Source organism: Odontesthes bonariensis, chromosome 20, assembly GCF_027942865.1.
Source record: "Odontesthes bonariensis isolate fOdoBon6 chromosome 20, fOdoBon6.hap1, whole genome shotgun sequence".
NCBI lineage: Eukaryota > Metazoa > Chordata > Actinopteri > Atheriniformes > Atherinopsidae > Odontesthes > Odontesthes bonariensis.
This window is the reverse complement of record NC_134525.1, coordinates 17,383,851-17,399,689: the sequence shown is the minus strand read 5'-3', so window position 1 is coordinate 17,399,689 and position 15,839 is coordinate 17,383,851. Positions and strand designations below refer to the sequence as shown.

The following is a 15,839-nucleotide window of genomic DNA, read 5'->3' as shown; positions in this document are numbered from 1 at the left end:
CTGGGGGGGCTCTTAGAAGTCCTCATTTTCCTTTGGAAATCTTGGAAAGCCAAAGACAATTAGACCTATGTTCCTTAGCGAGGGGAAGGATTAAGACGGGAGTGGAAACAGTCAAAAAGAAAAAATAAATAAAATCACACCATGTTATTCGGTGTCTTGCTGCGCCAAAGCGACGCTAAATAACTTGATTTTAATCCAATCTAAAGGGACTAATAATAGAAAAGGGGGGAAAAAAAGCAGGAGCTTTTAAATGAAGGGTAGGAACAGTCAGCCGCCCCTTGGGAGAAGGAAAAAAAAAAAAAAGCCCCCACTGCAACAGATTAGTGTTAGAATATTTTAGCTTACATCACCTCTTGAGTGTAGTGTATGGACCCGGCGCTTCATTCTGACAGGCGCCCAAGTCTCACTCCTATTGGGTCTGGCGATGATGAGTGAAGTGAATAAATAGCGAGATGCGACTCGGGATGAGATGAGTGGTGGAGCAGCAGCGAAAGGGCGTGGGAGAGCGAAGTCATAGTATCTGCCCGTAACTGACTGCAGCTGTGCCTTATAGTGATAACCGGACTCCGACCGAGCAGTGTTTCAACTCGCTTTAAACCACAAACCGGACTCTCGCACGCGCTTTTTCACCACTTTTTCTGTGTCGGCGTCCCCCTCCTCGTCATCCTCCCCCCCTTCCCCCGGCCTACGCTGAGACCGAAGTTTTGTCGGTGCAACCCTGCCCGTGTGCCGCAAACAGGTTGGAAGAAGGAAACATTCCCCCCCCCCTCCCGTCCCCGGCTCGCGCTCCGTTGCTTATTTGAATTGATAGAAAGCTTGGCCAAGATGATGATAATTATTGCGGAGTTCTTCGTGGTTATTCTGAAGGTGCTCTGGGCTTTTTTAACAGCCGGGGCGAAGTGGGTCGTGCGACCCAAGGAGAAGAGCGTGGCGGGACAGGTGTGCGTGATCACCGGGGCTGGAAGCGGCCTCGGGCGGCTGTTCGCGAAGGAGTTCGCGCGGAGACGAGCGATACTGGTCTTATGGGACATAAACAGCCAAAGCAACGAAGAAACGGCGGAGATGGTGCGGGAGATATACCACGAACTGGACGCTCCCATTTCCAAAGACGGTAGGTCGGCATTTCAGTCCTTATTCTGTATTGTACCTCCAGTGGAGGAATTGTGGGCACAGTGTTGGGGGGAGAGTTGCACGCGATATCAGATTCGCGGGCAACTCTATTCAAGTTAGGTTATAACGGAAACTACCAGTTAAAAAGTCCCACTTTGATTACTTTTTTCCCCCCTCCCCAAAGTGAGCAGCACGGCTGAAAAGTGACTTCTCAGATAGATTAAAGTAAAACTAATTTGCATGCAGTTTTGAACAAACGGAGCTTAATTAACCGGCTACACCTGAAGCAGCCTATTTAAACTTTTCCTAAATCCCTGCTGTCCCCGTGTTTCTTTCCCCCGTAGGGCCTGTTGGAGGGGTGGAGGAAGTCCCCGCTTTCCAGCCTCAGGTCTACACCTATGTGTGTGATGTGGGGAAGCGCGAGAGCGTGTACTCTACAGCCGAGAAGGTGCGTCGAGAGGTGGGAGAGGTGGACATACTCATCAACAATGCTGGAGTCGTCTCAGGTCACCACCTTCTGGAGTGCCCCGACGAGCTGATCGAGCGCACCATGGTGGTCAACTGTCACGCGCACTTCTGGGTGAGCTGATGTGAAAGCCAGCATAAGGCCAAGAATAGTTTGATTTGTACGTTTGGTCTTGCAGTATGATGGCTTGGTGTGTCGGTTTCAGTTTTATTAGCTCGGAGTTGCCAGTTGTGTTTACTTTAAGGCCAGGGTCGCAGGAATTTTTCCACTCTTGACTCGCATGGTTTATCATATTCTTACCCCCACCCTGTGTGCCAAATCAAAGAATCCAAGGTGTGTACGTGTGTCCCTCCGGGAGAGAATGACCATAAATAGCCATCTTTCATGTTTAGATTTAAGCTCTACTCAATCGTTTTACTGCCAGGGGAAAGTCATGGGTTTGTCTGTGTAAATCTTGTTTTTGCTACGCTTTGGCAGCCTCAGTCAGAGATGATCCTCGAGGTATGTCAGCCCTTCCTTCTCGCCTCCTTTAGCTGCACAGATCTGCACAAACCTGACATGTGTGATGGAAGCAGGGCTCTGTATGCGGGTTGGATCTGCCTTGGATCAACTCAGCACATTTTGTTGGCAGGTGGTGATTTGATGTGCATCCCATTTGGGTCTGGCTCCGTTCCTTGGGCCTTTCTTTGCCTACTTATCTCGAAAGATATGTGGACTTGGAGTGAATATGTTGCATTGCAGATAAGCGCAAGCTGCTGAGTTGAAGGTGGGTTTTGGGAGAGGGAAGAGGAAGGCGGTGGTTACGGCCTGCCAAGGCAATTTGGAAATGTAGCCTTACGGATTCAATTTATTTAGTTTTTTTAAGTCTTGAAGAAACCTGTAAAATCATTGCTTGGCTCATGCCACCATCTCTGCAGGAAAGATGTTATGAGTGCATCATTTTTATATATATTTTTTTTCTTCTTCAAGCTGACTAAGGAGTTGTGTATCCCTCACCTGGTTGCAGGGCTTCAAATTGAGCACAGTCTCTGTGTTCGTCTGCACATCTTTAGCAATCTATCAACTGAGGTAGACATTGTCCATTTTTAGGCTCTCCCTGCAGGCTCTTTTTATAGAGGGCTGCGTTCTCGGTGATGCCACGAAACCGCAGTGATTTGAAGCTCTCTAATTGAGCATGAAAATCTGTGTTGTCAGACAGGTTGTGCATTTCCTCCCGCATGGATACTCCATGTGCCTCTCTGCTGGCCATCTCCATGCACTTTGTGATTCTTAATAGAGGACTGTGTTTGTGTTCTCCTGTATTCTATGGAGAGCGTGGTTTCTTTAGGGATGAGTGGAGTGGTGGGTGGCAGATGAAGGATTTAATGAATGGCCACAGCCAGAATGGAGGATGTGGTTCATTAACGACACACGCTAGATGAATAGAGCTTAGGCTAACAGACCTGTCCGCTTTCCTCTTACAAACGCTGTACAGTTATTCGCTGCACGCAGCTGGTTCACTTTTGAACGGCAGGTTTCGAAGGGGTTAACCTGAGGTTTATGATTCACTAGACAACTTATACAACAACTTGGATAACATCCAATAACTTTCATGACTAGGGCCAAGCCATGTAGACTTTTAGGTGGAACGCATGCTTCAGAGATTAATTTTTTGCTCTCCCTCTGTCTCACGTTTTTTTTTCTCCTTATTTTTTAACCCCCCCCCTTGTATCACTAATTTAATTTATCTTTAAGCTGAAGAGGCCCATTTTAATTTGGACATTTAATTTACAGATTAGCAAAATTGCTTGTTCTATGTTTTAAGCTTTTATTAGATTTTGCTGCTTCAGCCTGTGACATAAATGGCCTGGGGTGAATTATCTTGCTGTGTGGGCGGATAACAGCCACAACAAACTCTTCTTTTCCTCTGCCGGTTATTGGAATGTCTCAAACACCCAGTTTTTCCAGAGCAAGACAGCTGAAGTTGAGGCTTTACCCACATCTAATGGACAGAACTGGATGTACAAAAAAGAAAAAAAAGAGCTAAGGCAGGGTCAGAGTTCAGACTTTAAGATTTGTATTTTGTTTTAATTTGTTGGGACATTGTATATAGGGAGTAAGGCAAGGATGAAGACTGGAGCAGGAAACTGACTAACTGTTGTGTGCATCTGTTCACAAGTTGCTCAGTTCAGGCCCCACATTTCTTAATTTCTTCTTCTGTCCTTCCACAAGCCCCTCAGACTCCTCCCAACCTGATTGGGAGGTAGTGGGTGCAGCTGCACAGGAGTCACCGAGTCCAGCTCTGTTCTTCCATCTCTGCCACACACACACACGCACGCACTATGATGCTCTTTTTTCTTTTTTAGGTCTTCATGAGGTGGGGGGGGGGGGGGGGGGGGGTCTGACGCTTTGATTAGTCCACCTGGCCATCTGTGATGTTTGCGGCTCACTTTTGAGTCATACTGGCACATGGGATGCAGAGTTGTTTTGCTAGTGACACCACTGTTTGTGTTTGAGGATTAGTAGGTATCTAGTGGGATGACATGAAAGGAAATCATCCCCAGCATCTTGAGCTGTTTAGCCAACAGGTGGTTTGCAAACAATAAACTGTTACTCCCACCCCTCTCGTGGAAATCCCACTTCTCTTGTACAAGGACATGAGTGCTTGACATGGCGGGAAAAGAGCAGAGGAAAGAAAAGGGGAAGGAAGGAAGGCAGTGCCATCCCATCTACAGGCGAGGCGAGAGGGTAATGGTAAGCTGCTGCTGACCCACTTTATCTGACAATTGGTTTCTTGTCTGTGGATCAGCTTGACAAGATGCCAGGCGACAGGAGCCAAGTTCCGCAGGCCGCATTCCTGCTGTAGCCAGAGAAAGGAGGCAGCCAGGCAGAAGGGTCCTACTTGACTGGTTTCATAAGGGCCCCTCCTTAGGCCCTGTGCACCTGTACTCCCTCGATGAGGCTAGCCATCACTCCTCCCCTGTGCATGTACCTGTTTGTCTGTCGGAGTGAGACTTGGGCCGTATCTAATGCTGCTTTCAGGATGTACTGGTCTATAGATTAGTAGATTTGTTCATGAAACGTAAAAACAACGCAAAGATGCCTTTTTTAATATTCCAGTGATTTCAAATGTGTCCTGTATAAATTAGTTTTTAAAACCAAAGATGGGTCAAAGCTTGCACCAAATAATTGCCCTATTTTAAAAATAATAATAATAAAAAAAATATATATATATATATACATATATTTCACCTTTGACAAAAATGTTTTATTTAATATTTTATCCAAAAAGTATAGCCCAAATGGATGAAAATGCTAAAAAAGAAGACGCTAGGAGCAAAGAAAATGCATGTTACATTTACATGGACAAACTTTACACATGGATTAATGGTATTTATACAGTAGCTGCAGAGGTGATGCCATTAAACACAGAAAAGCATTCAGTAAAATGCACAACATATTAAAGTTCGGATTGAAAAAGTGAGGCTGAAGTAGTGACCTAAAGTGATGACACTTGCAAAGCCATTGTAACAGGCTACCAAAGAGACAAATATTCACTGTCTACTTGACTTGGCTGAGCTATTATTGAATCATCTGTGAAGCATTTTCATTTTATTTTTTTTAAACTGAGATCAAATTTGGCAGATTAAGGTTTTAGTAGTCGGTGTAGTTGGTGCAGCTGGGTTTGGTTTTAGGCTCTTTATATTGGATCTTGGGCTTCTTAGTGTTTAGTATAAACACCATTTCCTCATTGTTGAGGCTGCTTTCTAGGTAACCTGGATCCCATGAAATGACTAACCAGGGTAGAGTTTCAGTTAACTGTAGCAGAGGCTGACTTATTAGCATGACCACCACAATATGAATATGAACGGTCTGTATCAATCACCCCTAATGACCACTAAAATTGACCCAGCCCACTCAAGTTCCATGATCTGCTGCAGGATCGGTCGAGCTCTTGTTCTCAGGCAGTTTTTTTTTTTTTTTTTTTTTCTCTCCCTCTCCTTCATTCTCTCATCCAGGAAGAAGTCAGCCCAATTAAATGGCCATCTGGTTCTACACAGAGGCCAATATTTTTGTTCATATTCCTGTTGGTCAGGCGTTAGCACTAATGCAGCCTGACACCCCAGCTGCAAGAAGCTTTGTGTGGCTTAAAGGCTCCTGGGGGCACGCACCAATTAGGGGGTGCAGCGGGCAGGGCACCCCCACTTGGGCCAAGGAGGCCCGGCTGTGTCAGCGGGTAATTTAGCGGAACAAGGGAGCGTTGAGACCCAATTACGGCAGCTCTGATGTAAGACACGAGCCTCTGGTTGCCTTCACACATTTTGTGTCTGAGAGGTCAGTGGGGGTCATACCCACATGCCAGAGCTGCCATGAGAAGCAGGACATCACGGCAGGGTGGGAGAGAGATGGGACGGTTGGTCACGCTCGGGCCCGTCTTCAAGTCGAGGGAATGATCTTTGCTCTATCGGTTCCAGTTCTTCTAAGAACAACCACTCAGCAAAACTGTCGAGTTGAATCTGAGTCCTGGCTCTAATTGTAAAACATTGTGCCAGATCAAGTCATTCCTGGTTGTCTGAAAGTTGCTGTGGGAGTGGGAAACGTTGGCTCGAGTCAGGTATGGGCATATCTTGAGGTAATGCATCATTTGAACGCAACTCCCCGTCCTCATCAACTGGCATTCTGGCTCGCAGAGGCCTTTCTCAGCGTTTACCGAGGCCTTGTGTTCTCCCACTTCCCTCTCTTTGGGCCCCCATCATTTTGATGAGGCGAATATTGCAACGACCTGAAAAATTTATGTCCTGGAAAAGTGCAGATGTTTGGAGCCGAGTCAGATCGGTTATACCTGGCTGTAGAATAAACTCCAAAATGATAAGGTCATTATTTCTTACAGCAACCGTTCTGTTTTTAGGTGCGACTTGTTACTTCCAGTTTTATTTACCCCACTGAACAAGGAGAAAGACCCTCCCGTCTATAGAAAGAAGACGAGTCTTAGCAAAGATTACACTGTAAATCAGCAGGTCTGATACAGTTAATCCCTTGGTGCAGTTTTAATGAGGCTTCTCCTCCCCTACCAGTAGTTTCACAGCTGTACAACATGGTACCATGCTCTCACTGGCTCCGTGCTCCCCTCGTGTAAATGTTTATGAAGGAGGCCGGATCACTTCTCTAGCCAGGCTTACAAACTGTATCAACCGATAGAACTGTTGCCTTAATTTTTTTTTTTTTTTTTTTTATTATTCATCGAACAAGGAACTCAAGAGTCAAATGAGTTTTCAGAACACAAAGAAATATCTTAAAATTGTTTTTCTTTCTTTGAGCAATCAATAGGGGCTTGCGAATCTTGGTTTTTATATTAGACTTTAGGCAGAAAATATACTCCTTGGGATGTTTGGCATAGATTCTAATCGTACAAACAGACAGATGGTTTTAGAACCGCTGGGAGTTGGATGTCATGCCCCTGGTGTTTACTTCGTCACCTCAGTAACATTTTCAATGTTGGAGGCTACGTGTATTGTTGTTCACCATGGCGGCGCATTTCTGACTTAAATTTTTAGCTCGGCTACCAACAAAAGGCCTGCTGGTTCTTTGCGGACCTCCTAGTGGGAGAGTGATTGGTCAGTTCCTAACATTGCCGTCACATGTCACACCTGCTGATTGGCTCATGCTGTGTCCAAGGCAGTCCCAAAGTCGGCAGACGAGCAGAATGAGGAATGGACTCGTAGGATGTTCAACTGTAACCTCCAACTATCGTGTAACCAACGTGTTGTAGTACTCACCACATCACTAAGACTTATTGGCGCAGCTGGTGGAAACACACGGGGTCTCACGTGGCATTGTGGTTAAATCCTTTCATCATGGAGGTCCTCTCGCTCACCTTGCGGATTGCTCTGCTGACTGCCGCTTAGGCATGGCGCAAGGCTGTGGAAGGAGATGAGATGCTGAATTGCATTGTTAGAAGTGTTGAGTGAGCGGAGGCCAGCGATTGGTGTTGTCACCAACTCTTTAGTGCATGGCTCAGACAGGCACCAGATCTGTGTGGGAAAAGAGATTTTTGCAGCAGCATCACACACTTGACATATGTGCTGCCTCTGTGAATGCATGAGGTGAAAGACCTCATCCTCCTTTTCAACATCTGATTCGTAAGGGATGAAACTTGTTTTAAATCTTTAAATGCTTTACCTCTACTACTCAGTTGTTTTTTTTTTTTTTTCACCCTCTCTGTTATGAATTCTCATTCAGACGCCTCTTTTTGCATCACCATGGTGAAGGGAGAGAAACCAAGAGGGGGAAGGCAGAGAGGATCAAAGAGTTTTGGCACAGACAAACTGCACAAGTGAACTAACCTTCCTCTTTTTTTCCTCTTGCCCTTCTGTCTCCTCTGTCCTTCCCCCAGACCACCAAGGCGTTTCTCCCCAAGATGCTGGAGCTGAATCATGGTCACATTGTCACTGTTGCCAGCTCCCTCGGTTTATTCAGCACAGCTGGAGTGGAGGTTGGTATCATACACAACACCACATGCACATCCCATCGTTCCCACCGTCCAAAACCAGTGCTTTTCTCCACAGCCGTCAGTGTGCCAGCAAGCACACTGAGACCAGGGAGGTTAGGCCCCCTTTCTCTAGTTGTCCCTCCACCCGTTAAATTAAGGAACACAGATGAGCATTGGGAGTCTCGTAAAGATTGCTCTATCTGGAGCAGTGGGGGTGTGGGGCCCCTGTTGGGCATTGGCCCTGGGGCCAGAATAAGCTGACGGCTCCCCAAGGGAAAGAGACATCTTCATCACTGCTGAGTGAAAACCAAGTTTTTCACAAAGCATTCAGCTCACAGTTGCTTTCAATGGAGTTTTTAGTTTTTGTTATTTTAATGCATGATAAAATGTTGAGGGGGGGTAATTTATCTCCATAACCACAGAGTAATGCAGTACCCCCCCCCCCCCCCCCCATCCCATTTAAGGTTTTGATCATTTAAAAAACACTAGCATTTATTTCTCTGGCTGTAAATCATGATAAATGTCTGACAATCGCTGTGGTCAGCTAGTTCATTTCCCAGTCTTAAAAGCTGGATGCTGGCTTTTTGTTTAAGTTGTCACCTATGATATTGTTGCCTTCATGGACACTAAAGCGTGTTCAATTTTTGTTGCGCTATTATGGTTCCTGGAAATGCCTTGGATGAGATTTCAGACTTGCGCATTAGTTTCAGGAAATCAAAGCCTTCGCCTGTCATGTGGGTGCAGTCAAATCCTGTGTTGAGCTCCATGCATCTGTGTTTGCCCAAGACTATTTCTGAGGGGGGGGGGGGGGGGGGAGAGCGAGGAAGAGAAGCTTATTTCCACAGTGAACCACATCAAAACCTTACTGCCTAGCAGAGCAGCCTCCTGATGCACTGGAGAAGAATGCTAATGAAACCGTAGAACAGCGGTTAGGCTCACGCAGGTTTTTGTGGCCGTATCATTAACGGCAAGGAGAGACCTCTGAGCCCAAGGGGCATGTTTGATAATGTTTTCTGGTCCCTAGGTGCAGGCAGAGGGGGTTTACAGGGCTAATCTGGTCTCTCTTTATTCCCTTTTAGGATTACTGTGCCAGTAAGTTTGGTGCCATCGGGTTCCACGAATCTCTGAGCCACGAGATTAAAGCCTCGGAGAAGGACGGCATAAGTATGACTCTGGTGTGCCCTTACCTGGTCGACACGGGAATGTTCAGAGGATGCAGGATAAGGTTAGCTACAGCACAAACCAGCCAATGAATCTTTGTGTGTACTTAAAAAAAAAAAAAATTTGCTGCACCGAGGAGTTTAACATTTTTAACAGTCACATTTAAAGTGTTTCAAAAACACAATTTAAACTTCAAAGCAGGCACTGATGGTTTGTTACATTTTCTATGAAGTGAGTTGTATTCCATAAGTCAACACGCTACTTAAACAAAGAGGGCTACTTTTTGTTCCCAAGGGAAAACCTCAACAACAGGTGCACCTGGTCTGCACCCCACCCCCTCTTCCCAAGCTGCTGCTGTAATAGTCCTCACTTTGTTTGATGGCTTGCAGTCCGCAGGTGGCTTAACTGTACCCCCCCCCCCATCATTTAGGAGTAATCACTGTTGCTGTGCACATGCACTTAGCCACCGGTATTACTTTTTCCACAGACTGAGCAAAGCCCTTCAAAGGGCCCAAAAATGCACTTTAGATAAATGGGGGGGAAAAAATTAACCAATTGAAAGCCTTTTCCACCCCAGTTACTCCAACTTTGGTCATAAGTGGATTTTCTAATAATTTTTGATAGTTATACTAAATCTGATGGCATTTCTCTGTATTTTGGCCAGATAATAAGTGTTTCTTCCCTTTTCAGGAAAGAGATTGAGCCCTTTCTGCCTCCACTGAAGCCAGAGTTCTGTGTGAAACAAGCCATGAGGGCCATCCTCACAGACCAGCCGATGATCTGTACGCCCCGCATCGTCTACATGGTTAACTTCATGAAAAGGTAAGCTCCTTAATATGTTCAGCATCCTTTTCTTCTCACCTTTAGTAACGCCTTGTTTCCTGACATGCAAGTATGCTCTCTAATTCTCTTTGATTTATGGACTATGCCCCCTAGCGTGGAGTGTAAGGAAATGAATTATTATTTTTTACCGGCTACTTAAACTTCACTCAGCAATCTTGGAGAGGTTAATGTTAACATTTTTCCTGTCCAGTTTTATGGAATCTGGATGAAGTACTGTGACAGAATGACGATAATAATACAAACATAGAAAACGTTAAACATTCTAATTACACTCTCTTATTAAAATAAATGGATGTAGAAACAAAGGTTACACTCCACTATAACACTGCCTTCTTGCTCAATCAGCCTTTGTTAAACTGTACCTATGAATATCTTGCATTGCTAATTCTTGTCTCATTCTGTCTCCGCAGCATCCTGCCCTTTGAGGCCATTGTGTGCATGTATCGGTTCCTTGGTGCCGACAAGTGCATGTACCCTTTCCTAGCCCAGAGAAAGGAGGCAATGAACAACAATGAGGCGAAGAATGGGATCTAGGGGGCGCCGCTTGCAAAATGGGCATTTAAACTTGCAAGCCTGAGGAAACAACCACTGAGGATGAAAATGGGGAAGATGAAAAGAAAAAAAGACTGAATCTGGACTGGTGCACTTGCATTGAGCAAATGCAAAGGTTTACCATATTGTTCCTCTGGAACAAAGAAAGCTGTGTACTACACAAAGGTTTCTTTGCCTTTTTTTTGTTTTTGTTTAAAGAAACCAACATCTATATACTGTCACTAGTTTTGAAATCATACAGAAAAGGTATCCAGTAATTAACTATTTACGTAATGTAGTCACCAGCCTTATCTAGTGTCATTGTGGAAATATACAGTATGTTACTGTACAAACAGTAATCTTTTTTTCACTTTTATTTTTGTAGACATGCACTGTAATTTCTGAAAATTTTTCTACACTGCCAGAATTTTCTGTGTAGGTTAAACACAGCATTTCAAACTGCCCAACATCTCCCACACAGCTCTATTTGAGTCCATCTCGCACAGCTGCAGTTCAAACTTTTGCCATTTTAAATTAAGAAAATGTTCAGTTTATAGTTTACCGTATTCCATTTTGTTTAAAAGCTTAATTTAGAGACGTGTAGCATATTGTCGTGTGGCGTTCACGTTCCAAATGGAATATTTAGTGGCCGGGTTGTGACTGACCTAATCCTCACCGGAGGTTTTTCGATGTCAGGGAACTCTGAAAAGGTTTCTCAATGTGGCCCGTCGTTGCCGATCTGTTTCAACGAACTTCTCAAATGAAAAGTGCGTGAATGTCCCGGGTGGAATTGGCAAGTGACAGATTGAGAATGTATTGCTTGAGGAGAAACTGAGAGGACATGGCTTTTTTTTTTTTTTTCCTCTCTCCTAAAAGATATTTCTCCCACGAGTGTCTATTTTCCAAGATCTGTGGTGTTCGTATTGTAAATTGATCTGTTGCCAATATTGTTTAAAAAAAAAAAAAAAAAAAAAGTTTAACTCCAGTTGAAACCGCTGTCCCGACACTAATTTGTGGTCAAGGGAAACGTATTAATGACTTTAGAACCACCCCCCCCCACCTCCAAAAAGAAAAGAAGAAAAAAAAAAACTGTCTCTAGGAGTTCTCCCCCGTCCAGTTAAAGTGAAATGTATATGTTTAAATGTTGTGGAAACTCCAGTGTCCCAAAATAAGTGTCCCCACCACATTTGATGAATTAATATTTTGTGTATATATATATCTATTTTTTTTTTTTTTTTTTTTTTATCCCTTAAGAGTTTTTGAATTTCAGCTACAGTACATTCCAGTAGGCGTCATTCCTTCAGTCACAGCGATGAGCCTAAATTCTCTACCTCTTAATTTTTGCTTTTTATTTTCTTTTTGACAGTATAACATGAGTCTTTTTTTTTTTGTAATATTCTGAAGACTGCTCCATAGCAGAGCAAATGTGGTTCCACTGTTTAGTGTCTCTGCCTAACTTAAATTAATAAAGTGATTTAGATTATTACATGGTGTGTTGTAATACTTATAAAGATTTAAGTCAACGGGAACTCTGGCAAAGTCGGATTTGATCCCGACCCCCCATACTGTTTTTTTTTTAACATCAACATTCGTGCCTTCAAGGCAGTGACCCAGCTCACAATTATACTGAGTCACCGCTGTGCAGTCCTAAAGTGAAATGAAACGGTTATTCAGCAGAAAAGGCCTTTGTTTCACTGTTGGTTTCACCGTGAATCACCAGAGTGAGTGACAGAAAAGAGAACCTTCCGCACTGCTAAATAATTTCTTGTACACTTCTTTCATTGTTAAGATGACACCCACCCAGCCCTTTTCTTCTGTGCACGATGACTCTATTGACTCGTATCGGTGTCACTGTCCTCCCACATTGTGCCGAAGTGAGTCAGACAGCCCTTAGATATGGGTGTTGGCTTAAGAGGGTTAAAGTTATTTACCTTTGTAAGCAAATATACTGTGTGTATTGGCCGAGGGTACATAAAAATAAAACCTTAGGCAAGAGCCTGAAATGGTCAAGAGGTCACTAAATACAAAAGTTCTCATGTTGTGAGTTACATAAAAGGTTGGCAGCAGGTCGTGGTTAATAAACTGATGCATAATAAGAAATAAGGGGGCTGGTTTGTCTGAAAATGCTCCTCAGTGCCACTACCCACCACTGTCAGAACAATGAGATTCCGACCATTTCTACTACAGCTGTTGGCTCGCTGACCTTTCACTTCCCCTGAGGAAAACAAGAGACTAATTTCCTAATTGGTGTCAGCAAAGATGTCATGAGCTAGATCTGAACTCACATGTTCAAACTGCTGACTTGTTTTGCGCAGATGGGGAACTGCCTTCTTAGACCACGTCGTAGGCATTTCTTTGAGAAATCGGATATTTGAGTAACTTAAGATCCTCTTTTATTAATGACTAAAGATAAATATCACCTTAAAAGTCAGAAGTTGCGTGAACATTAAGCCTAAAAATGTGTCTGACTGCATTTTGAGGACAAGAAAAAGGATTTATTCAACCTCATTTACACCAAGGGTTTGCTAAACATTGAAACTCCATTCTATTGAAAGTGTTACAGAGACGACATATGTCGAAATAATAAATCTTTTTTCTTTAGGAATATCTACTTCTGAATTTTTGGCCTGTAAGATGTTTCACAACGGCTGGGACACGCTGTGTTGCATCAACACTGCTGTTAACGGCACCGTGTGTGCGTTTCGGACCAGAGGAGACCAACCGGCGCTTTAATTCTGGAAAAGAAAAAAGACACAAAAACACTGTTTTTGTGAGCCTGTTCAGCTACATTGAAGGCTGTCCTTGTTGCAATGCTTAATTCAATAATGAGCACAAAATTCAGTCACTCTGACACCCTTCTTAAACCCAATCTTATTACCTACCTGTTGCTTAAAACCAAATTGGTTGTTCCTGTGATAACTTTTTTTTTTTTTGCTGGCATCAGGTTGAAACTAAGCATGGATTTGAAAAAAATAAAGAAGAACTCTCTCAGTTTTGATGGTCAACATGCTGTGCGACGGGGTTTATATGAGCTGCAAAACACAGCGTTCTGTCTCCACTTTTGTGCTGCAGCCCAACGACGGGGGAGTCTTTGTGCATTTAAATGAATCTGGGATAAGAGTTAACCAAATACATTAAATGTAAAAAAAAGGAGAAGCACTGTATGAGGGTCTGCCCCCCCTGCCGCAGAAAATTTTAGGAATGCCAGAGTCATGAGCCCTGGCCTAAAGGCTTGAATTGCAAAGCTTTCCCAACTTTTTGTCCTTTCCGCGATCTTCCCTCATCACTGCTGGTCCTTCAGACCAAGCTCCCAAGACTGAGAAAAATGACTCAGCTGAAATTAAATTAAAATGAAATTCAAATTAGATTCAACTCAACATTTCCTGCCGTAGTCATCTTATACCTATAAAAGCAGTCTTCTAAAAGTGACTTTAACAAATAGGTACAACTTGAACGGTTCCTTTGTCTGGAATCGACGACTAAATGTCCTGATTAAGAATATTTAAGCTGTTAAACTGGTCTGGGAGCAGCGATTGTCCTCACACCTGTCAGTGTGACACCAGACACTCATCTCTCCGCAGAACAAATCAACTTCTTTGTCAGAGACCGAGAATATGCTCCGAGGAGGTTCGAAAGGAGCTCGCAGTGAGCAGAGGAGCACAGAGATGTCAGAGCTCCTCTGCCGTGCCTAATCGGGGCTGGATAAAGTTGCTCAGTAACAGATTAAGTCTAATATGAGGGAGAGTCCCACTGACAGTTTCAATGCCTCCGTGTACAGAAGCTATCGGCACCAAGCGAAGCCACTTCCAACTACTGTCAGGACTCAGTGCAGCTCAAAAGGCCCTTTGTGCTTTTTCATAAAGTAGTTACAAAAATGCTTTGATGCGTCCAAAAAAACAGAAGAGAACTTTTAGGATTCTGGCTTGAATCGTTACTTGGACATTCATCACTATCTAGAAGATTCCCCTCACTCTTTTTTCCTCTTAATACAGCTCTAATTAAGAGGACCTCCAGGGGGTCGATGGGACATAATTCAGATGGAAAAATCGATGACGCTGGCATTTTGCTTTTGGTGGCACAGACGAGCTCCACGGCCCCATTGATTTAGTTCTATTTTGGGCACGAAGGCTCACTTTCCATATTGGCAGGCCAGAGAAAGGCAATTCATCTTGGGTCTAACGCGGCCTCAAGCTGGTCTGCCACTACCTGAACAAGCTTCTGGAATAGAGATCTGCCGCTAATGTATGTGAACAGCCTTGGCGCCCCTCGATGGCAAGCAGATGTAGCTGCCAGCTGAGACCATTAGTCAGTGCAGTTGAATTAGACTGCTGCTGTCCCATTGGCTCATCCATCTCGCTAATGGGGGAAAGCCGAGGGGCTTTGGTTGTGCACCGCCAGTTAGTGCACTTGTGGACAGCAGATGTGGTGGAGTTATGTGTAGGAACCAAGTAAAGAAGAAGGAATGATGTAACATAAATGATAAGAGGCATACTATCTAGTTAAACATTACGTGCCTCCAACAGAAAAACACAAAACAGTCCTTCACTGCTGCTACAGAACGAGGTCTGTAAGTAGGAGATATTAACCAGATGTCATGACATTACACATTTTGTAGTCATTCATTACACAGCACAAGAACACCAGGAAACAGCTTTCGTCCTAAGAAAACGATTTATTATGCTGCATAACTAAGTGGGTTGAGACGCACAGGCATGCAGAGGTTGCCTGAAGACCTGAACCCATGGACGCTGTCAAAGAAAAGGTTTCAGATTGGTCGGAATCTGATCAGACAGTATGTCCCTGTAACAATCAGAGCTCCTCAGGCGGCTTCTATCTTCCGTCACATCATCAATAAACTCTAATGACCCGGAGTTACCGGAAGCCACATGCCCGTGCCATCACACTGCTTCCACATGTTTTACAGATGATATCGTGTGCTTCCGATCATGTGCCTTCTCAAGCCTCCTCAATGCTTTTCACCTCCCGTCACTCTGGTTCAGGTTGATTTCAGCTTCACAGGCCCTTTTCTATTTTTTTCATTCTGGGTGTCATAAATACCTGCAGAGCCATGACGTATGAATGACTGTGGGAGACCAGACTAATTCGGGTTTAAAGACATTGAGTACATAAATTGTTCTGATGCTCTGCAACAAGACTGGCTCATGTTCTGCATTAGGCTTCTAAAGACTGTTTAAGAAAACGCCACACATACCTTACTTCACCTGTACATCCGTGTCTCCCTTTAGGTCATCGTTCCTT

At 44.1% G+C, this 15,839-nt stretch overlaps 1 protein-coding gene across 1 annotated transcript; it reads left to right on the top strand.

Annotated features, from left to right (window-relative positions):
• The first annotated feature begins 454 nt into the window (after positions 1-454).
• rdh10a (retinol dehydrogenase 10a) lies at positions 455-12,066 on the top strand. Its single transcript, XM_075452978.1, has 6 exons — positions 455-1,111; positions 1,455-1,690; positions 7,950-8,048; positions 9,125-9,270; positions 9,897-10,028; positions 10,460-12,066. Exons 1-6 carry the CDS (start codon positions 826-828, stop codon positions 10,581-10,583), a joined length of 1,023 nt encoding a protein of 340 aa, XP_075309093.1. The 5' UTR covers positions 455-825; the 3' UTR covers positions 10,584-12,066.
• Positions 12,067-15,839: the final 3,773 nt, after the last annotated feature.

Excerpts from the sequence above, each read along its gene's own strand:
- rdh10a (XM_075452978.1), top strand. The coding sequence starts at position 826 with ATGATGATAATTATTGCGGAGTTCTTCGTGGTTATTCTGAAGGTGCTC. Across the intron at positions 9,271-9,896 it reads TTCAGAGGATGCAGGATAAG|GAAAGAGATTGAGCCCTTTC; the intron begins GTTAGCTACAGC and ends TTCCCTTTTCAG. Across the intron at positions 10,029-10,459 it reads ATGGTTAACTTCATGAAAAG|CATCCTGCCCTTTGAGGCCA; the intron begins GTAAGCTCCTTA and ends CTGTCTCCGCAG.